This window comes from Neopelma chrysocephalum, unplaced genomic scaffold (assembly GCF_003984885.1).
Source record: "Neopelma chrysocephalum unplaced genomic scaffold, ASM398488v2 Primary Assembly neopelma1_88, whole genome shotgun sequence".
Classification (NCBI taxonomy): Eukaryota; Metazoa; Chordata; class Aves; order Passeriformes; family Pipridae; genus Neopelma; species Neopelma chrysocephalum.
In genome coordinates, this window is record NW_020897750.1 from 2,707,978 (window position 1) to 2,730,832 (window position 22,855).

General features: G+C 41.9%; 1 protein-coding gene across 4 annotated transcripts in view; it reads left to right on the forward strand.

Moving 5' to 3' along the window:
• Nucleotides 1–7,883: 7,883 nt before the first annotated feature.
• The window catches only part of SLC10A7 (solute carrier family 10 member 7), a 148,910-nt gene continuing 133,938 nt past the window's right edge, over nucleotides 7,884–22,855 (forward strand). For 2 of the 4 annotated variants that reach the window (XM_027692760.1, XM_027692761.1), the window contains exons 1-4: nucleotides 7,884–8,033; nucleotides 11,420–11,502; nucleotides 16,385–16,521; nucleotides 21,096–21,171. In XM_027692760.1, the coding sequence (XP_027548561.1) occupies nucleotides 7,934–8,033; nucleotides 11,420–11,502; nucleotides 16,385–16,521; nucleotides 21,096–21,171 (396 nt within the window). In that variant the 5' untranslated portion in view covers nucleotides 7,884–7,933. The remainder of the gene's footprint in view (nucleotides 8,034–11,419; nucleotides 11,503–16,384; nucleotides 16,522–21,095; nucleotides 21,172–22,855) is intronic. The other 2 variants (XR_003535759.1, XM_027692762.1) reach the window with 1 other exon arrangement.

Consider the following 22,855-nt stretch of genomic DNA (forward strand, 5'->3'; position numbering starts at 1 on the left):
CTTCCTCTCAGGACTGACACATGCAGCACTTGGAAATGCTTCTGTTCCTGCAGGAGCACTTCCTACTCCATTTTAAATCGAGAGGCCAGACAGGCTGGGATCAAAAACTAGATTTGTAAATACTGTGGAATTTATTTCAATGCATGTAAATGATGGCACTGTCAAGTTATTCAATTTTAAGATCCCCTATTTCCCTGCATTTTTGAAAGGTTTGGCTTACTGAGGGAAGTGCAGGCAAAACCTTTCTAAATCGGTACCCTAGTATGTATAATATGAGGGTTGGTCTTCATCCCACAGGATGGCTGGGAGAGACTGAATGGTCAGGCTGTAAGTAATGAACAAGTTTTGATGTTCAAAATAGTCACCAGAAGTCAATGTGCCAGGCTAAGCACAAAGGATGTGTCTACACTTGCACTTTTCTATTGCACATCATGCTGATCCTGAGACTGTAGTCTCCTAACTGACCAAACTGTTCAGAGCTCTGTCTGTGGAATGCACTTTGTCTTTCCCCAAACTGATGCAGAGCTGGGTCCTGGCCTGTGGTGAAGACAGGGCACGGCATCAACATGCAAAGATCCAAGAGGTATGAAGCAACAGGTGCCACAGTATTGAAGTCAAACCAACAAATCTAAGAAAGTCTAAAGTCTTCTCTGGCATTCCCCCTCAGGGAAGCTACTGAATTTGCCCTGTTTCTTTGAACCTTTAAACTCTTTGGTAATATTAAAACCAAATGGGACACACACAAGAGAAATAGGGCTCTACCTTCCATTCCAAGAATATAAAATTTGGAGCATGGGGTGTCCTTCCTCTTGGACATGCCCTGCTACCCCTTCTTCTAGAAAATATCATGGCTAGGCTTCGCGAACGAAGATTTGGGAAGGGCTCTGCCCATTTTTCATGCAAGCGCGTTGGTGGCTAAAAAGGCCAATACGAGATAGACACGTCCGGTTGCAAAAGACACAGCAGAAAGACTCCTTAGATGGTATATTCTGCAAGGCTCGATTCTTTCTGCGTTGTCTTTTCTCCTCAAGAGTGATCCTGCGTGCCTTCTCAAAAGCATCAGCAGCGTTATAAATGGTCTGTCTCCAGGCCTCCCGATTGGAGGCCAGAGTAGACCAGTTATGGTGATCAATATGCCCGAGGCTGAGTTGTTGCTTCAGGGAGTCCTTGTATCTTTTCTTCGGAGCTCCTCTCTTGCGGCAGCCGGAGGCAAGTTCACCATAAAGCAGGATCTTAGGGAGGCGGTGGTCCTTCATCCTGGAGACGTGCCCTGCCCATCGCAGCTGTGTTCTCAGTAACATGGCCTCAATACTTGTGATTGCTGCCTGTTCAAGAACAGATGTATTGGTCACATAATCTGACCAGCGGATGTTCAGGATTGTACGGAGGCAGCGTTGATGGAAGCGTTCTAGGAGACGCAGGTGGTGGCGGTAGATGACCCATGATTCAGAACCATATAAAAGAGTAGACAGCACTATGGCTCTGTAAACACTGATCTTGGTACTTTTCTTCAAGTGTTTATTACGCCATACTCTTTTATGGAGTTTTCCAAAGGCACTATATGCCTTCGCTAACCTATTATCTATCTCCCCGTCGATCTTACCATCTGAGGAGATGAGGCTGCCTAAGTAATTAAACTGTTGGACTGATTTGAGTTCTGACTGGCCGATGGTGATGTGGGGATGATGGAGGACTTCCTGAGGTGCAGGTTGATGGAGAACTTCAGTCTTCTTTAAGCTGACTTGCAGCCCAAAGAGCTCAGCAGCATCTGCAAAGCAGGATGTTAAACGCTGCAGAGCTGCTTCTGTGTGGGCAACAAGGGCGGCGTCATCAGCGTAAAGCAGCTCCCGGACAAGATGGTTTAGGGTCTTGGTGTGGGCCTTCAGTCGCCTTAGGTTGAATAGGCTTCCATCAGTACGATATCGAATGTAGATACCGTCCTGATCATCGAGATCTGCCGAGGCCCTTTGGAGCATCATGCTGAAAAAGATTGTGAATAGGGTAGGAGCGAGAACGCAGCCTTGTTTCACACCATTCTTTATTAGAAAGGGCTCAGAAAGTGTGTTGCCATATCTGACTTGGCCATGCTGATCCTCATGAAGTGAGATGATCATTTTAAGGAACTTGGGGGGACAACCTAAACGTTCCAAAATCTGCCAAAGACCTTTTCTGCTCACAGTATCGAAAGCCTTGGTGAGGTCGACAAAGGTTACATAGAGACCTTTGTTCTGTTCCCTACACTTCTCTTGCAGTTGTCTGAGAACAAATATCATGTCTGTGGTGCTCCTGTTGGCTCTGAAGCCACACTGACTTTCAGGTAGAATTTCTTCTGCTATAGCGGGTATTAGTCTGTTCAGGAGTATTCTTGCCAAGATTTTGCCAGCAATGGAGAGCAGAGTAATACCACGGTAATTTGAGCAGTCAGATTTAGTCTAGAAAATAAAGCTTAAGTTTTTAAACCCCAGCTTTCAGCAACCTTAAGCAAACCTTCTAGTGACTGATTTCTCTGGTAGCTGCTCCTTGCAAATTTGACCTTTGTGACAGGTATCACAGCTGGGATGACTGCTCTCCTCTTTTTGTTTTCTGTGATTGGCATGCTTCCCCCATTAGGAGTGGTTAATTACTCTGCAATCATCGTAAAAAGTTTGCATCTGCACACGCGTGCATACACACCCAGGAATAAATCTGCTGCTTCTCCTCTGTAAAAATACAGCAGAGGTTTTTGCACTGAAACTGCTCACGTTGTAGGTGTTTTGGTATGATTATTGTAATATAAGAAGGTTATTTTCATAAGTGTAAGGAGAAAAATATGTAAAAGTATCCCCATGTTCTCTCTGACGTCTCTTATTTAACAGGTTAAATCCAGTTCACCATAAAATTATTCAGAGAAGCTATTTCCTGTTCTCGCTTTCATTTTTCAGGTTTAAATATGTACACCTTTTCATGGTTTTAGAAAATAATTTTTTTGTCTTGTGTTTTTGAATTAAAGAAGCCCATAATTTGTATCAAGTGCACAGCTTTATTGTGCCAATTGCCTTTTTTTTTAATGCAATACATTAAAGCCTTGCTGTCTACTGGGAAACCATATTTCTGCAACAAAAGTGCAAAACATGAACATTTCCCTAAATCTATGTAGTCTCTTGGCAGTCTAGGGGGAGAAGGCAAGAGAATATCATGAGTGGAGCATCAGTAAGCCGGGTTCCATTTCTCTGTAAGAACAAGCAGGGTTCTAGGAAAGGGATCAGCAAGGTCCCCATTTGTTGTTTTTTAAATTTTCTTCTTAATGCCTAAGATTACTGTGTGAAAATTTCACACTGGGCTTTAAAGTAGGAAAAATTGTTTATTTGTTGAATACCTAAATATATCAGAGGACCCTTTATTACAAGTTTTTAAAAAAAGTATTATGCATTTAAGAACTGAGAAAAAAAAAGCATTTAAAGTCTCTGGGAAAAAAAAATAACCGTACCATTATAGAGATAAACCCAAATATTCACAAAACCTTTTATTGTCTCATAGCTTCTATTTAGAATAGCATACCTATAGGTGTGTTTAAAACCCATTAAGTGCTGTTCTAAATTGAACTTGTACAGAATTCCCACTACTGCATTATGTTAATGGTGGTGAGTCCTGCAGCTGGCAATACCCAAGCACTCAAAGGCATTCAGTAATATTCAGCAGCAACAACCAAAAGATCTCTTTCAGGTGCCTGAAGCAGTATAAGCACCCAGGTCAAGACAGAATAAAGACCTGTGAACTCCTCTTCCGTAAGGAAATCCAGCTAATGGGATCAGTTTAGCAATCTCTTCAAGCGCCTGAGAAAATCTGAGATCATGCCACTAAGTGCTTGTGAGAAATATAAATGTGTTGTAAACCGTCTCCCATATATTTCCACTTTTTCTCCTCAACTTTCCTATTTATAATTAACACCTCTCTTTATCTTGTTCATTCTGAATATCTCTGTTCTTTTCAAGTTAAATTATTTAACACTATCTCTTCCTCTCGTTTAAGCTCCCTTTATCTCGTGATCCCCTCTCCTTTATATTAAAATCTCTTCTGTCTAAATGCATAATCAGATGACATCTGCTACTAGGGAATTTTAAAATCCTAGCACATTCCCTAAAATAACTGTGCAGTTATTAGGCAGCAAGGTACATTGTGCAGGTAAGAGGCTGGGTACACAGTAAAAATGGGCTCCATATGACACAAAGGGGAGACAATGTCTCGGCATCACTTACAAACTACACCAGATTGATTGTTCATTTCTGTGAAGCCCAGAAATGTCCAGTCCACTTGTGCATCTTTGCAGACGTGAAAACCAGTCACTGCTCACATAAACAGCCCTGTTGGTTTCAACAGATTACCTGTGAGCACTGAGGATTTGGTGTCACGTAGCTACGCGTGTCATGCAGCTTTTGTATTATGCAGAAGGAAGCACAAGGGCCTTTGGAGGCAGGAAAGCATCTGGAAGCCCCGAGGTATGTTTGCAGTTGAACAAAAATGAAAACTTGATCATGTGAAATCAGAGGGAAGCTAAATTCTCACTCCTGTACTATGTCTTAAGCCACAGCTAAATATACCCCAAAATGTTTTTGTTCAATTTAATGGAGAATACATGTACACATGTGCCAGGCCATTCCAGAATCTGTTTGAGTCCCAGTGGCTAATTAGGATATGTGTATTTTCTGTATGGGAACCTGATGAGGAATGTGAAATATTGCAGGATATAGTTTTGGATGACACTGAATTGTCTCTCTTTAATACTGAGCAAATGCCTCAGAATGGATGATAAATTCTCTTATAGCAGCAGTGATGCTGTCTTGTAGACAGATTTAGGATGTGTGAGAGTCCTGCCAATTATTAAATTCTTTCTTCCTGCTCTCCTCTGGTAGGACACAGCAGGGCTTCCAGAGTGCTCTGTTATTTAAAAGCAGGAACAATTTCATCTAATTAATCTAAGAGACCTACATGCTTACCACAATAATAGCAGATCATCTTTTAAACAAAACTGCTAAAATACCTTTGTACAAGTCTTCTGATACACAGCTGATGATTTTAAAGATAATGCATATGATTAAAGATCTGCATATTATTTTAAAGATTACAGAGGAAGAGAGTCCCATGAACCCATATATTTTGTAATTCAGTTGGCAAAAGATGTTTATTACAAACTTCAGATCCCTTGGAAACAAGTTTATAGGCAAAGCATCCACTCAAAGCAACAGAGCCTTGTTAAAGCTTATCTTTTAAGTATAGACAAAATTTAAACTGTTTCTGTTATATCTGATGACCATTCTGGTTGGTGGGGGTTTTGTTTGTTTGTTTGTTTTAATTTTTTCTTAACTGTTCTAAATCTAGTACACAGTGAGGTATCTCATCCTTCTTTAGAGAAGGAGAGACAGGCTTGGGACTGTGCACAAGATCCTCCCCCTCTTTGGAAGGGAAATTGGAGATGCATCTTCCAGAGCCTAGAACTGAACCTGTGGTTTCTAACTTTTGCCAGTTAGAGCTGCCGTGAGCAAATATCTGAAACCTGTTGGCAAAATGAACCTAGAATTAACTTGAACAGTGGCCAAGATTAGAAATTTGTAAGTAGTATCCACCTACAAGGAGTGAGGGGCTGGATTAGTACCAATCAAAAACTATGATGCAAAAGCAGGGTGAGACTGCTGTCTTTACTGCACGATTGAATTTTATTGCCAGACTGAGCATCCTCCATACCTGTCCATTCTTTGCATCCATCTGCAGCTTCTGCAGCAATTGACTTTCCAGCAACTTCATTCACTATAAATTTCAGCTGTGTCTAACTTGTGAGTGTATAACTTTTGGCCTCAACAGATTATTTATTATTATGTTTTTCTTGAGTTGTGCTGAAGCTGCTCGTGTCTTCTAGCCCTGCTGGTGCAGAGCGAGGCCTCTGCATCTTGTAAGGAATCCACCTGGCTGGAACCATCAGGAAGAGGGTGCAAAGTCTCCTTCCTATCTCTGTTAGGACCTCCATGACTGTGTACAAATTCACAAAAAACCCTGCTGGGAAACACTGGACATCTCCCTGGTTCTCTGCTGTGTTCAGATCAGGGGGCCTATGCTCTTGCTAGTGTGCTTTCAGAGCCACAAAGATTTAAGTCTCTGATCTATGGATGGTGCAGAACTGGGGCCACCTTACCTGTGAGTGAGTACCCACACAGGGATTTAATGTAATTTATATGGTAAACATTAACTTTACATCTTCATCCGATTTATCTTTCCTGTGCAGTAATCAAATCCTCCAAGTAATCAAATCCTACGCTCGTTATAATTGCAGCTTGCTCTAGACAAACACCCATTACGCATTTGTTTTCTCCCAAAACAGCCAACCCACTGAGGTCGCAGAGGCAGATGCAGTGAGGCTTTGCAATTTGGCCCTTCTGTCTGAGAAGGGAGCAAGGACCTACATATACTCCAGTAAACTTTAGTCAAGCAGTGAAATGAGTAATCATTTTAAACCGCGCGTTTTGGATCCACTTGAGGGTGGGAGAAGGCATGTTCCCTCCGTATTCAAAAATTCCAGCTATGATGTATCCATGTTTACACAAGTGAACCTCACAGGACACCTCTTGGAGATCGCAGCTGAGCTTTTGAGCTGTACACATTTATTTCCTCGGTAGCAGAGAGCAGAAAGCCTGTGGCAGGGCTATTCCTTGAAGCCTGAACACATCCACAGGGTCTGTCCAGTATAAACTTGCGTAAATATTTGGGAATCCCGCGGGAGGGCTGCCGTGTGCGTGGGACCTGCGGGACCAACAGCCGCTGATGGGAGCAGCTGGATGATAGAGCGTCTCCCGCTTTATCATTTCCTCGTTAATGCGGTTTGGAGCGCGGGGGTCGTGGCCGGGCGGGGGCTGGGCTAATGAATCCATAGGGCAAGCGCGACAAGAGGGGAATAGGGAATGGAGAGCGCGGGTCGAGCACCGGAGTGAGGTTTTACGACATTCTGTTTTAATGGAAATGTGTTTAGCGCCGAGATAAACCAGGGAACCGCCCGTCGCTGGGAAGCAGCTGTCCCGGCGGGCGCTCCGCGGGACACACCGCGGGCGATGCTGTCGGCATGTCGCGACAGGGGCTTCTCCCGCGGGCTGGGCAGCTGCCTTTGGGTCTGCCCCGAGCGGACAGACGGGTGTCCCCCTCCGCTCCCGTGAACTCCCGGGCGATCCCGATCCACGTGTCCGTGGCCGCCCGGGAGACGGGGCGGGCGGGCGTGTGCGCGCTCTGGGGACAGGTGCGTGACGCGGGGGCTGCCCCCGCCCGCCCGGCGCTCCCCGCTCCCGCGACACGGGCTGGCGGGGAGCCCGGCTGTGGGTATTTGCACTGCCAGCCCCAGCCCGCGCCCGCCCTCCTGGCGACATTCCCGGATCCCGATCCTGGCGGTTCCCGGCTCGCGCCCGCCCTCCCGCGCGTCAAGCGCCGGGCGTCACGCGGGCGTTGTAATGTACCAAAGCAGCGCGCACGCACCCGCCGCGCCCGTCCTGTCCCGCCCCGCCGCGCACGCCCAGCCCCGCGCCCGCCCGCCGGGACCGACTGTCCGCGCCGCGCTCCCTCCGGCCCGCCCGGCCGGCAGCGGCCGCCACGGCGCCCGTCCCGTTTGCGCCACCGCGGCGTGCGGTGGCCGCCCCCGCCTCGGCGCGGGAGTGCGGGGCGGTGACCGAAGCCGGCAGGGGTGTGGGGAGGGCAGGCGCTGCGCGCAGTCGGGCGGGTGAGCGGCAGCGCGGGGTGTGCGCGCCTATTAGGAGGTGCGTGGTAGCGATGGCGGCGGTGGGTGAGACTTTTCCTGTGAGCGGATCCGGCTGGCCCTGCCGGCGGGCGGTGGGGCCGCGCCCCGCCCCGAGCGCAGCTCCGCGCCGCACCGAGCCGAGCCCACCCGAGCCCAGCCCAGCCGCGCCGGGCGGCGGGCAGCGCCATGGGACTGCTGGAGCGGCTGCGGAAGGAGTGGTTCATCCTAGGGATTGTGCTGGTGATCGCGGTGGCGCGGCTGGAGCCCGGCGTCGGCGTCAAAGGCGGTGAGTGCGGGCGCTGCGCCCCGGCGGGGGCACCGGAGCCGCCGCAGCCCGGGACCGCCCGGGACCCCTCGGGACGCCCCCGGGACCCCCGCAGTACTTTGGTGCTGCCCCTCCCACCCCGCCCGTGCGGAGTTCCTGCCCCTTCAGCAGCAACCTCTCCCCGGCTGCCCCTCGGTCACTGCTCCGCGGGCACCCGGGAAGTGTTTCCAGGTGTGTTGTCCCAGTGGGTGTTTTCCCGGCGCTGCGCCGGTGGCTGGAGTAGCGTCCTACTCTTTTTTGGGTTAGTGGTGGTGGGAGGTGAGGAGTGACTTGCTGTGGATATGCCCCTGCTTAAACTAAGTCGTAACTTCCAGAGCTCTGGGCATAAAAGTCCTCGCAGTTCAGCGTGTGGAATTCTGCCGTCCGTGAGCTTCCCCGGAGATGTAACTTGTAAATACTCCGGTGCCAGGCTTTTACTTCATAGTAACACACTTGTATTTTAAAGTTTTGGATTTTATTTTTCCTTTTGTTGTTCCCTCTTACTTCTTCACGAAAGATGAGGGCAAACAGTGAAAACGATCCTATGCGAAGTGGTGTCAGATGCTTACAGTGAGCAAAGTAGAAGAAAGATCTGCCCTTTGCTAAGCAGTGAGGTCTTGTGTGTTTCGTGTAACAGGAGCTGATGAAATATCCAGTGTTATTTGAACGTAAACAGTGTATCTTTAAGGATAAATGCTGGCAGCATCTTCTGGTCAATTTTCATTGGAACTTCAGCTCCACGTGTTTACAATTTTCAAGGACAAGTTCAATTTTATATTTTTTTCCCCTAATTGTTCTCTGAAGATTTAAGGAAAGGAATGTAGAACACTTGATCAGAATTCCTTAAGTAATTCCATGTTATGTGAGGGGAGGAAGAATCTAGCTGGGCTTTTATATGCATAGATATTTTTTTTTCCTTAGCAGAGCAGAAGTTTGGGGATAGACGGCTTCTCACTGAGGAGCCAGCCTTTTTTCCCCTCTCTTATCTTCGGGGAAAAAAAGAAAGTAGATTAAAAAAAATATGGCTCTGAACACTTGCTGTGTCAACTAAGGCTTCGGTACTTCATGGAGTTCGGGGTAGGCAAATTCCTGCTGTGCAGGGATTCCTTCTAACATGTGTGTGCTGTTTTGCATAGATGAATAGGATCCATGTGGGGATCTTGCAGGATCCATGCTTTATTTTCAGCAGACCTTAAAGACAACTTTAAATTAAGAAGTGTTTTGTCCATTTCTGGTTTGACTGTCATGCTGATTGTTAACAGCAGTGCGGGAGATCCTTTTAACTAGAATAGGAAATAATTTCTCCTCAGCTAACTTCCTGCATGGAAGCACTATGATGGAGCACTTCATTTAATTATCCTACTGCAAAGAGATGTCAGGCTTTGACATGGTATTGTTCCTGGGACAGCTTGCTTTAAAAATCTTGTGAGCGTTGATTGAAACTAGTGAGCACATGTTCCCCAAAGTGGTTATGCCTCTTCTGGAGCTACGTGATCCCAGTGCTCTGAGTAAAAAAAAAAAATGTCTTTTTAAAACCAGGAAGAGGTGGGGGATGGCAAATATCCATGTATGAAGAAACCTTAGTTTGTCTTCTTCCAGCTGACATAACCATGCACTGTAATTTGCAGGGCCTTACTGAATGGTATGGATTGCCCAGCATTCGTACCAGTGGAACACTGTGCCATAAATAACAAAGATTTGTGTTGTTGTCACCTTCAGGACATAAGCCAAGCCCTTTTTGTGTGCTTTCTTATTTGATAAATGAGCCCATTTAGTTCCTTTGTTAAAAGAACTTTTCTGACCAGGAAATGACCAGAGATGAAGGGGATCTGTTGTGACCAGTTCGCTGTGCTCCATGAGTGTGTGGCTGCTCAAGTGATAGAGGTTTCTCCTGTAAAAGGAGTTCAGGTAGACCAGTAAAAAACCCTAAAAAAAAACCAACCCTGAGTCCTGGAAGAACCCCTAATTTAGCCAGACTAACCCACTGCCTGTCTGCCTAGTGTGTATGTGCATGTTCATATATGCTCTAATCTTCAATAAGATTAGAAAAAACATGGAATTGTGTATATAAAATACAGTTTTCTGTATAGCTAGATATATTTATGCAATCCTTCTGGTTTTTCCCCCCACATCTATTCAGGTAACATGCCATAATTTTGCAACTAGCCACATGCTTGGTTGCAACTTTAACTCCTGCATTTCCTGTCCTGGTTTTTTACTTACACTTCATATATGTTGTTTGAGTAATTTTTTTTTTTTTTGTATTTGGCACGTACAGTTTTAGTGTCTCATCATCGGAGTTCTCACTGAGAGTAGGATTTGGGTTTAAATGACTTGGGATGCAAATTTGATTTGTACAATCAAATCCCCCTAGTTTAAGGATCATTGACCTGACTGCAGTGTGACCATCAATGTATCATTCATCCAAGGGAGCAGAAAGGTTCTTCTCTTCTGGGGTGTCAAGTAAAGGGTTGCTTGTTTGCTCCTGCAGTTTTGCTCATGACACCTTCTGGTCACTTGTAGAGTTAGGATATTACTTGAGTTCTAAGTAGACTGCTAATATTTCCTTTCTAATATAGTATCTGGTTGAATGCTCATGAAAAAACAAGTATATACATTTCGGTGGCCTCTGAAGGCGAAGTGTATTAAGAGAATTAATCATTTTTATAGGAGCGTAAAAAATATTTTATTTTAATGTCCCTGAAAAAAGTATATAAATATATACAAATGTAAGCCTTTAATATAGTGGAACCCTTGGAGGTGCAGGCATCTGCCCTTGCTGATCTCACTGCAGCAGTGTCTGAAATGTTTTATCGTAGGGCTGACGTGATCCATTTTGCCACAGCCCTGTTGTTAGGGAATAGTGCAGAACTGTATTGCCCTGAGGAAATCATTGCAACATATGATTTGGTTTCCTCTGTGCAGGCAGCCAGACAGGTGTGTGTGTTGTAGGGCAAGAAGTGAGAGGTAAATATGTGAATGATATCAATGGCCTTGTGCAGGTAGCAGCTAATATTTTTATTTGAGTGTATGGTTTGAGTTTGCAGATGCAGATACTCTGATGACAGCTGTGAAAAATTCCCCATTTTCAAATTTCCAGAATTTACCTGTTAGTTCTTTGTGACCTCTAATCACAGTAGCCAAATTTTTATGAATCATGACTCACTCTCCACTCGCTGGTTTGCTTTTATTTAAAAATGAACAGCATGCTTTCTTTAACTTAATAGAAACCCCATTCTTTTTATTAGAGACTTTAATAGTTATATTTTCTCCAGATATTTTTTGAAGTATTCTCATTTACTTTGATACAGTGTAAGCATATCATTATCTCTATAATTCATTTTGTTCTCTATGTCTATATTTTTTAGGACCCTTGAAACCAGAAATTACCATAACTTACATTGCCGTTTCAGCTATATTCTTTAACAGTGGACTCTCCTTAAAAACTGAGGTACTGTAGTTTCTCATTGCTTCATTCTTGTTATGCTTTAAAAAGTTTTATGTTCCTTTTGATCAGATTTGAATGTAATTGGAATATTGAATGACTGTGCTGTTGGTGGCGGTGCTGGGGGGATGGCTAATAAGAGAAGATAAATTTTAGAAATTTACAGAATAACTCCTTGATTTCAGAAAGTTCTTCACAAAGTAATGAAGATGATGAGAAGGAGTGTGTGAATAAATTTCACGTATCCATAGAGGAGGGGGTTGTTTGATTTGGCAGGGCTTTACCTAAATTGCAGTGATGAGCAAACTTTTGAGACTGAATCTACACCCTGGATGTGTCCCAAACCCAAATTAGGGTGAGGTCCAGGAGTGCACTAGCACCTGCCTTCTGCCAACCCTTCTGCACTTTGACTTCCCTACTTAGCTGAGAAACAGGCCAGAAAGCTTTTGAGTCCTAAGGGAGAACTTAGTATGGCAGCAGGTAGAGAGGGACTATGTGAAATCTCCATGCCTCTCTAGGACACGAAGGGAAAGTGTGAGCTCGCTGTGCCTCAACTCACCTGCTGGTGTGTTGTCCAGGTAAAACTGTTCAAGCTGGTCACTGCTGAATTGATAGAAGCAAAGACCTGGTGGCTTTTAGTTTCCACATTGTGTAGGGACAGGACAGCAGCCAGGATCAGCACAAAAGGGTTCCTCTGCAGGTGCAACACCAATAGACAGGTACAAAGTCTTGACAATTTTTTCCTATAGGATTTAGTTGTGGACAGGAGGATTTGAAGTACCTATACTCTTCTGCATATCACAGGCACTGAGATTTGTTTAAGATTTTGTGTCACACTTTTTCAAAGAGGAACAATATGTGAGTCAGAAGAGATGAAGGGGAGAACCTGTTAGTGCTGTATAGAAGAGACATGGAGAAAGGAAATGATGGCTATATGCCAAGAAGAGAAGGAACAGCCAGAGCTGAAGTGAAACACTGCATGTCTCTGCTAGTCTAGTTTCTTGATTCCTTTTGTGCTGTTGGCTGTGCTAACAGGTGATGTTACTCATATGTTGCATGATACTAGTGCCTGAAAGATCATCACGATGTTGTCCAGTTATCTCCTGGTGAAATGGGATTTGGGTGAACAGTGTGCACTCAACAAAGATGTTTCTAAACCTGTATTGTGGTTAGAGTGGTGTTTGAATTGATGGCTGCCCTCTCCTCCACTCTCCGCTGGCAGTTCTGGCACTAGGACCTCCAGCTCTGCTGGGACTCAGTGTAAGTGAAGTGAGTAACTTTAGTCAATTCTGCAGCAGTTATTTAGAGCCTCGTGGTCCTATGGGGATGCAGGAAGAACCATGTTATCTATTTGCCTGGGATGGTAATTAATCCTAAAGGAAATAGACTGTGGAGAGGCACTTTCTTCCACAGAGAAGAGGACCTGAAATACAAACCTGAGTAGAATTAATGAGTGGAGTTTTCTACTTTCCGGTTTAGGAATCTTTGCATGGAAAAAAAAAAAGTAGAATTTCTTTCCCTTTTACTAGTTTGTGTCCTTGAAACTTTATATTTGTAAAGCAGCTGTGAGAGAAATCAATAGCATTATCAAAATCTTGATTAGATTCTCAATGCTAGTGTACCTCTAACTTTTTCCAGTTAAGGGGACATGACTGACAGTTTCCTGGGCAATATATCATGTTTTACTTTGAACTTGCATAGCTTCTTTTCATCTGCGGTACTAAAAGCAATATATTGATGTAAATGAAGCTTTTACAGGAGTGGATGTTTGTGTCCAGGTCCAGATCTCAGATTCTTTTGGGAGCAGCAGTTAGGGCTGGTGCTGTATATCCAGCTTTATGTTTCAGGAAAAGCTAAGCCTTTCCTCAATTTCTGCCATGGGGGTAGAAGATAAAAAGGAAGAAAACCATTTCACTCATTGTACCTTGTGCTGTTACTTCCTAAAGTGTATGTTAAAACCAATCCTTAAATGTGCTAGCTGGCCAAGTCGTGATTTTATTAAAATACTTTTGGGGCATGTTTTAATTGTTTAAGACACAACCTAAAGTTGGTATTATTAGTCAGTTAATACACTTTTTTTACTGCAAATTAAATAGTTTCTGCTTTTGTCTTTATTTGTTCTTGATCTGTGTGCTGGCTGTTCTACTTTGGATAATGTATTAGTTAGATGGAAACAAGTGTTTGATATGCTTTATGAAAGGATAAAAAGTTGTCGAAGTGCGAACAGAGACCTGATAAATCTGACAAAATGAGAAATAACTGATGCTCTTTTAAGGTTACACTTTTGGTGTTATCTGCTGTGAAAGCGTTTGCTCAAAAAGTTTGCTAATGTGTTCAGAAAGTATTTTACAAAATAATTGCCTACATTCAAGTAGAGCCTGTCTGTGCACTAGAGGTGACTGAGGTCCTCTTACACTTGTGGAAATAGTCTGTGTTTAGGAATGACAAGAACATTTGATTCCACCTTAATATAAGGCTATTTCAGTTTTCAGGGACTGGATAGCTTGCTCTTTTAAAGCAAATGCCTCCCGTAGGGCCCCAGAAATTAAGTCACATACTTGAGTTATCCATTTCAGTGAGGAATTTGGCAAGCCACTGAAAACACTGTTTGCTCTGTGTGGGTATTTGCTCAGAGGAGTCCAGCTATGACCATCCTAAGCATGGCTGGAGGGCAGTACGGACCCACACTGACCAGTCAGGGGCTAGGATAAACTCCCCAAAGGGTCTGAAATACTGAGAAAGACAAGGTAATCTGTTCTATCTGGTGTGAAGAAACGGAGTCATAACTAACAGCTTCCAGTAACGCTTTTGAGACTTCTGCTTTTTTGAGAGCCCTTGTGGATTGCTTAAGAGGATGAAGGCTGTTTGCCTCAGCATTTGTTCTGTGATCATACAGTCTAAGGTATACTATTAAAATAATAACTATTCTAAATAACTGTATCCTCAAAGGTAATCACTAGAGACATTTTCCAGACTGTTAATTTAGATCTGCAAGGACCTGTTCCACTAATACAGCATTCCTTCATGGAGTGGATTGGTTGTGTTGTATCACCTTCCTTGCTCCCTGGAAGTTCTAATGAGGCTTTCCCAAGGTTTTGTTTTGGATTTTGCTTTTGGAAGTATCATAGAATCTTCTTAAAACCATCTGTTTTTAAGGCGTTTTCCATTTGTAGAAATATGAAATTAAAAGGGCATTTCTGTATATGTGACGGTGCCTGGACTGGGGGTACCTTCATGGGTACCCCCAATCCACTACAAAATCCAGGGCTGGAGGCGACTTGGCAGCTTTGCTGGAAGAAGTCACTTGCTTTGTTTTTTTCCAATTGTATTATTTACTTCTAAAATGGCCACTTTTATATAGGTATTTCCAGGTGTCTTTTCTTCCCGCACAGAATGTGTTTATACCTGTAGATGTTTCATTTTTGCTTTCTTATTGAGATAAAATGAAACGGTACTACAGTGAAGCTATTCATAACACCATAGGTACTGTGACAGGCTGTGTGAAGAAGGCCTATTTTTTTGTGCAGAGTGATACTGCCTGCTTAAATGTTGTTTTGTTCAGTTAACCAAGCACTAAATGTAACAATACTTTGTAAGTAAAATTTGATCAAGATGTATGTTTCAATTCCATGTTTTGTATAACCTCAAGAATAGGATATGTATGGATGTGTATTTTCTTTTTTTTTTTTTCCCCTAATCCAAATTTGGGACTTAATTTTATTATGAAGAGTAAAGTAACAAGGACACAGTGCTGAATTGTTTGTACTTCCAGATGTTTAATTAACATCAGTGGGTATTTGGATGGTCAAAAATGCAGTGTTTTATTGTGTTTCATGCAAGTTCAACTGTTTTGAAGCTGAGACAGGGTGGCATTTGAAGATTGGCTGCTGCCTTAATGTATATGAAACTACACTTTTTAAAACATACATATATATATAGTTATTGCATCTGGAGTGTCAGATAGCTGGAGAATCCTAGCAAATTAGGTTTTGAATAAAAGTGCCATCAGTTGTTTTGCGTTGTTTACTTGAAAAGAGTGAGAGTTACTTTGAGAGAGAGAGGAAAAGGAAATTTTATTCTCAGTCTGTGAGAGTTGAAATGAGCTGAAATGTGCGAGGCTCTTTCCTGGTACTCAAAAACCTCTGTGCTCTTACACTATTTAATTTTTCTTTGTTGTTTTCTGAGTCTCCAGTGGTGTTTTGCACTTTATTTCTCTGAAATTTATGGCTTAGCTGTTGTTAGCTTGTTATGGTCTTGGTGTTCTGTCTTTGCTATTCATTGTCAACCTAATTTTTTTTTCTGTAAATTTCCTACCTGTTGATACAATAAATAATGAGTTTGCAACCAAATACTTTTCTTTTTATGTTTGTTATTCTTTCTTAAAAAAACCCACCACAAATGAATGCTTGGTAATGTAAACATCTCTTTTGTTTTTTGGTTTGTTTTTTTTTTTTTTACAGTATAAATGAGAATCACAGTTTGTGGCCCTATTTAGACTAGAAGAACCTGAAATCATGTGTGCACTACAAGTTTTCATGCCTCTTGATATCAGCAGTCAGTTAAATAAACAGCTGCCAGTGTAGTTAACACAGGTTTTGAAGCAGTGACAAAGTGCTAAGGCTGCCTGCTGAAAAGCTGCTGTTGTGAGAGCTACACTATTATTGAAGTGGTGGACAATTCTTTTGGAAAAATGCCCAGGAGCAGATAGAGCTTTTATGTTGTCTGGATGTACTTCATTATTAAAGAGGAAGATCAGATGATCCCTAAAGGTGCCTTTTTGACATGCACTCTCTTTGTATTATAAAGATGATCCTAGTTTTAAAAGCACAAACGTGATCTTACTTCAGCTGTTATGACTGCAACTTCCTCTCTTCTTTTTCTTTTGCAGGAGCTGACAAGTGCTTTGATGCATGTGAAACTACACCTTTTTGTCCAGATTTTTACACTTGTGTTCTTCCCAACAGCAATATGGGTCTTTCTTCAGCTATTATCAATCACACCCATAAATGAATGGCTTTTAAAAGGGTATGTTTAAGCATAATGGAGTGAAATATGTTTGTAGCTGTCGTCTTAAGGGGCTGCTTATCCTGCAATGGATGTTTTGTTGTATTGTAAAGAGATTTTGCTGGTTCATTTTATGCTTCAGCACTTTGCTGTCTAAAACAAAGTATTTGCACAAGATTATCCTTTCAGGAACTTGGTCTCATTTTCAGAAAGTCTGATCAGTTCGTCTCATATGTAGGGAGCTTGCAACAGGTTGCCTTTCTCTTTCACAAAGCACAGCTGAAGTGATGGGTCTTAAGGGTGATGGGGAGGGAAGAAAAGGAATGGTGAAGGAAAAACAGAAGTCAGTGAATAGGTATTGCGTATGCCACATGCTGTTCTTCTGTTTTTAAATAGTCTGTATTGAGCATTTCTTACACGTCTCTAGTATCTGCTCCTAGCTAAGATATGGGGGGGAAAAAAAAGAAAAGTTTTTGTAGGAGAAGAACTTTGAGATGAGCAGAAACTAAGTTAGTTACTATGAAAACAGTGAATTTTAAATGATAGGTATACTCTGCCAGTGTGTGCTTCCAATGCTGCATTGATGGTGTACTTGTGATAGATGTTATGTAAAATCAAAAAAATAAAAAGGTGTTTTTTGTTTTTTTTTTTTTTTAGAATGGAAGGTCAATACTTAGCACCATGCAGCTATACTGGAAAGTAAAAATCAGTTATTTTAGAAAACTACCCATTGTTTCTTACTGCGTGGTGAAACATTGCTTGGGGAGTTCCTTGTCTTAAAAGTTTAATGAAAAAGCTGCTCATGTTTGTTTTTACAAGGCCTAAACCTGAAAGAGCATTTTGTTTTGTTTTAAGTGGCTTCTCCAGGTGTTCCACCAAGTGTGAAGTGGTCCCAGTGATAGTGAGAAGGTGAAATTGAGATGACATAATTTAAAAGTTGACACTGTTTTGCTTAACAGCGTTAGTAAATCAAGGAAATAACAAGATTGCTATACAATGTTCCTTTTCATTTAGCTATTTGCAATAAAGGGTATTCTTTAAAGTAAAACAATTGTGAAGTTTTTTCTCAGCTAGAACGGAGACATGATTTTCCCCAGTTGCTAAAATTCCTTCCTAATCCAGGGGAGTTTCAGTTGCTAAAGTGCAAGGTGAAAGAGGTTTTTGTGGGGTTTTTGATTCCTTGAAGCAATTCTTATCCCTCCTTTCTGATGACTCTTATGCCACTTTCGTTCTTAGTATTTAAGGGACATGATCTGTTACATGCACAAATACAGCTGTATATATATACATACACACCTGTGAAACTGTGTGTAGAACTAGACATTATATGTAATGTTGTGAAAAAGAAAAAACCAAACAAAAATCCAGAAACTTTCGTATTTATCCCCCTAAATGTGGAGCCAAAACCATCCTCGTTTTTCATGAAGGTGTGTCTGTGTCTTACCAGCGAGCTGGTATACTTCTGCATGTTTCAAGCTGCCTTTCAAGCACTTATTCCTTGAGTATGATTTCTGATTTGGCTGTGTTTTATCTTGTAGTGCATTAACTCTGTTGTATTGAGGCTTCATTCAAAGGATGGTCAGATTGAGGAGTTTAGTGAAGGTAGCTTGGTTGGGTTTTTTTTTAATGTTTTTAAGACTACTTTCTTGATAAATACTGTTGTTCAGGACACGCTCAGAGCTGCAGGCACTGCAAAGGGAGCCTGATGGGAGCTGTACCTTCAGTGTAATGCAGGTGCAGAAGGTACTGAGCTCTGTCCTAACTCTAGAAAAACATTTTAAAGCAGGTCCCTGTATAAGTGTGAGGAGCAGATTTGAGGAACTCTTGTGCTGTGGCCACTCTGTGTAACCAAAAGTTCGTCCTAATTCCCCACATTTGTAATTTTTATTCCCTTAGAAACACTGATGAAAACAGGAATGGAACAAGACAGGTTTTGGCAAAGTTGTCACACGTTTAGCACAGCTTGTAGTGGAAGTTGGTTGATAGCTGTCACAAAGGCCTGGAAAAATAGGCATATGCTCCCAAGGGCATGGAGCACCCTTTGGCAGGGTGGCTCCCCTGGGGACTGGAGTTTTCCACTACTCTCTATACAAGGTTATGCCTTCAGGGCACAGCCCACAGTACCTTTCCCATCTTGCTTCAGAATGCATGGTAGATTCTCCCATCCTCTGTGATGATCTGTTTTGCTGTGTTATTTGAGAGGCAGATTTAGATGGTACCACTTTTTCATCTGTGTTTCTACAGCTCAGGGTTTTTTTTCCCCCCCCCCCCCCCCGTCTGCGATGATATTAGGAGGTTTGTTGCTTTATAATTATTTGAAATAAATAAATTTGAGGAGAAACTGGCATCATCCCAAGCATCATCCCAAGTTAAGTTTTTGATTAGCTGACTAGATTTTGCATTGACAGCATCCCTTTGAAAAGGAGCATGAAGCAGTTATTAATGTTTGCACCTCTTCTGCCACTTTTAGCATATAGCATTTGCAGTACAGGTGGTAAGGCACGAGATGCAAAGACTGGGTACAAGATATGGATTTGAAGCTTCCACATCTACAACGTGTGACTTCAGACCCTACTGCTTAGTCTGGAGTGTTGTCAGCAGAACAGCGTTTGGACCCCTGATGTTAATACTTGTAGCATGGCCTGAACCAGTGGAATGTTGCAGTTGGTTGGTTTTTATCTGTACTAATCTGTAGTTGGCCATTAGAGAAGTCTCTTTATATATTGGTAGTATTGTGTGCAGTTGATGCAAAGCAAGAAAAAATTCATAGGTGCATGTTTTAAAGCATTTCCATTTAGTGTGTACCAGGGTTTTTTAGATTAATATTTTTATATGAAGAATATTTAAACCATTGCTTGATACTGATTTTTATTTTTAATTCCAAAAGTGTTATTTTAAATTTGAGAGGTTTAACAGAGATTCTATTATTAAATCTTTCCCTTGTAGTGTGGAAAATCCCTGCCAGCTGAGATGAATGCCCTTGCACACATTTTGTACCTCTCTGGATAACTTTGAACTTAATCCACCCCTTGCTAGTGCAGGTGAGAAGTTCAAGGAGCTGGCTGCCTCACAGAAGAGAGATAACTATCACAACCAGTGTAGGGGATGGACGTCAGAATCGCCATGTGTTTGTCTGCTGTGTATTTTCATACGTTTCCAAATTCTTCCGCACCATTTCTTTTTCCTGTATTTCTTTTCTTTTCAATATGAGCTTATTCTGCTAAGTGCTGACAACTCTCTGCTGCCATAGCTTATTTCACTGTAAACTGAAGGTATTATATACTTCCAAGGTGGTGCTTGGCACTTTGTGATTGGATTTATATAATGTTTACATTGGTTGCCTCTTTCCTTTTCCACAGTGTCTGTAGCTGACAGACTGAATACCGTCATTGTCACTTACCTGTTTCTTCTCTTTAAGCTTTTTGTATATTTGCAGAGTATCAATTGCACTGTAATATGCTCCCTGTTGCCTGGATTTAATACTTCTGTTTGCTACAGCTTTTTGACACTGTATGGAGTGACATGGTTACAAGTGCAAAGTAGTTCACCACCAATAATTCATTGTTCTGAACTGGAATACCATTTCAAGCTCCAATACTTGAAACCATACATAGGTTCCACGCTCTTGGGGCTTCTGCAAACTGTCCTATTCCGTGCTTTACTGTTCCTTCTAAGCCAACACAGTTTTTCTTCAGAAGCCCTGTTTTACTTTTCCCCCCAAATTAGTTGCAATCTATTGTGGGATGTTCTTGTTATTTCTAAATACACATTTGATACAGCTAATTTTTGTAATAACCAGTTTTTGTGGACTGTCTTTGAAAACAAAGGAAAGCTCACCACTCTTTTTCTTACTTTGTAAAACCATTTGCTATCTACATCAATAACTTTGCTGCACAAACAATGCAAAAAAATGACAATAATAATAGTATATCTTAGATTTCTAAAGTGCAGGAGAAAGGTGGTGATGTTTTGATGGCAGTCAGGTGATTTTATCAAGTGCGTAAAATTAAACATTTGATGGCCTTTTGATGTTCAGGTATAGAGAGCTTAATTGTGATTTTTTTTAAAATTTTTTTTTTAAAGGGGTTGATGAAAAAAAAAGTGTAGAGAGAACCTGAAATAGCAAGCCTGGTTATCTGGCTCTTCTACTTTGCAGTAAATGTTTTTATCACTGAACAGCTTTTCGAGAAAATAGGAGTTTGCATCCTTAATTTTAATTTTTTTTTCCAAATAGCTACAGGTATCTCAAAACACACTACCAACTTTACTACATCAGAACAAGAATGCAGTTGTCTGTGATAGATGTATAGAGATCTTTGTGAATGGTAGATACAGTACTTAGATGGGGAAATGGAGTCACAGAGATATTAAGCATTTGTGCTTTTTAAAATGGTGACATGACTCTTCACTGCTGGTTGGTAAGAGAAAATCCTCTGTAGAAGTCCTGCCAGCTAGTGCAGGGCTGAACTGGCTGCAAACTGGTTGCATTGTGCTGGTGATAAGACTTTCTACTGAGCTATTTGGTATTTTAAGGTTTTATGTTGCTTAGGGTTTGTGCCGCGTAAGGACTGTAACATTCTTTTTGTTGTTTTCAGCTTGCAGACAGTAGGCTGCATGCCACCTCCTGTGTCTTCTGCTGTAATTTTAACCAAAGCTGTTGGTGGAAATGAGGTGAGTTTTCATTTTGTCTTCAAATGCTTTTTTAAAAAAGAAATTTGAACAATTATTTATTTCTGATGAGCTCATCTGGCAAAGCACAGACTGCAATGTGATGCTGTTGTGGTTTGTAAAAAATCCTAGAATTAAAGCTGGTTATTGTGTTGGTGTCAAACGGGAAATAGTGATGTTATCTACTGGCATTGGTCAAACTGAAAGCAGCTCAGTTTTCTGAGATGATAGAAAGGTTTCTGATGGAAATTAGTGTATGGGGATTTCTAGTTGTTGCTGCACTGTAATTCCTAACCATATAATGTTCCTGTACTATGTACTGGTTATCTCATAGACCATTAGCTTTTTGTTGAAGATCTGCCCTTGCAGAGGTTGTTTGGATGGTATTAAGAGAGCCTGTAGTAGGAATTCAGGCTTGAAGCTGCAAGTGTAGCAAGATGGAGATATAAACATTGATTTAAATCTTATATTTTATTTGAGACTGCATGAAATGAAAATTCAGGGAACGTGGAGTTCTCAGACGGTGATGCAATGCAAAGTTCTCAACAGGTAGGAAATGTTGGAATTGAAGTTGTTGCTGTAACCTCAGTTTGGTCATGTTAAATTTCTGCCTTAAAATGGTATATGCTGATGTCATTTCAGACTCTATCCACAAAGCACTTGCTATTTTCAGGAAGGCCAGGTAAATGGCATTTGGGAAATTAATCCAGCTGTGCTAATTAATGAGGTTGTTTCCTTTAGATCTGCTTCCTCATAATTGGTGAAGGTGGATGAGACCTAGTAGGTGAGGAAGGGAGAGAATTAACACTGAGATTGGGTTTTAAAGCCATGGCTGTTGGGATGCCATTCTGAAGGATTAAAGAAAAATCTTAATTCAGCTCCTGTGTGAGGTTGAGTGAGTCACTTCAGCCATGTGTTTTAAATATGGCCATTAGTTGTGAACTTCTCATTTTCTGAGTTCAGACTCTTGGGACCGATTAATGTCAGCTTTGAAAACACATGAAATAGATTGAAGTTGTACTTTGTACTGACAAAGTGCTGTTTAATTGCTCTATCCTCTGAAGAGAGACCCAAAGTATTTCAAGTCAACCATCTCTAATTACGGGCAATCCTGATGCACATCACTGTCTCCTAGTTTGCTACCTTGAAACAAGGATCATAAAACTGTCTGATGGAGGTGCTGTGGAGTGGTTACCATAGGGAAATAATTCAGGTACATAATAGTGATCAACAGAAAAATGAGAATGTTTATAGTTATGTAGATGCTGTAAATTGTACAAAGATGCCACGTAGTGAACAGTGAGGATTAAGTGAAGTATGGAGTGAGCGCTCATTCCGTGTTAGCACTGTCTGTACTATCCTTAGAACAGGGAAACGTTCCTCTGGAAAAAAACTACAGTATGATTGGTTAGTTGAAAGCAATATAACGCAACATTTCTGTGCAGAAGAGAGAGAGGTACTCTAGTTTCTTGACCATTAGAATGTACTTTTTTGTGGTAACATTCTGGGGTGGCGAGGGTGTGTGTATTTTATACCAGTGGCAAAATGGATGCTTTCTATTATGTGAGGCTTGTATAAGTAATTGTATAAATCACTGACAAGGTAAGCTTGAACCTCAGATTCTTCTGTGCCACTCTGATGTTGGAGGAATGTAAAAATGCATGCCTTGTAGTGACTTTTACAGATA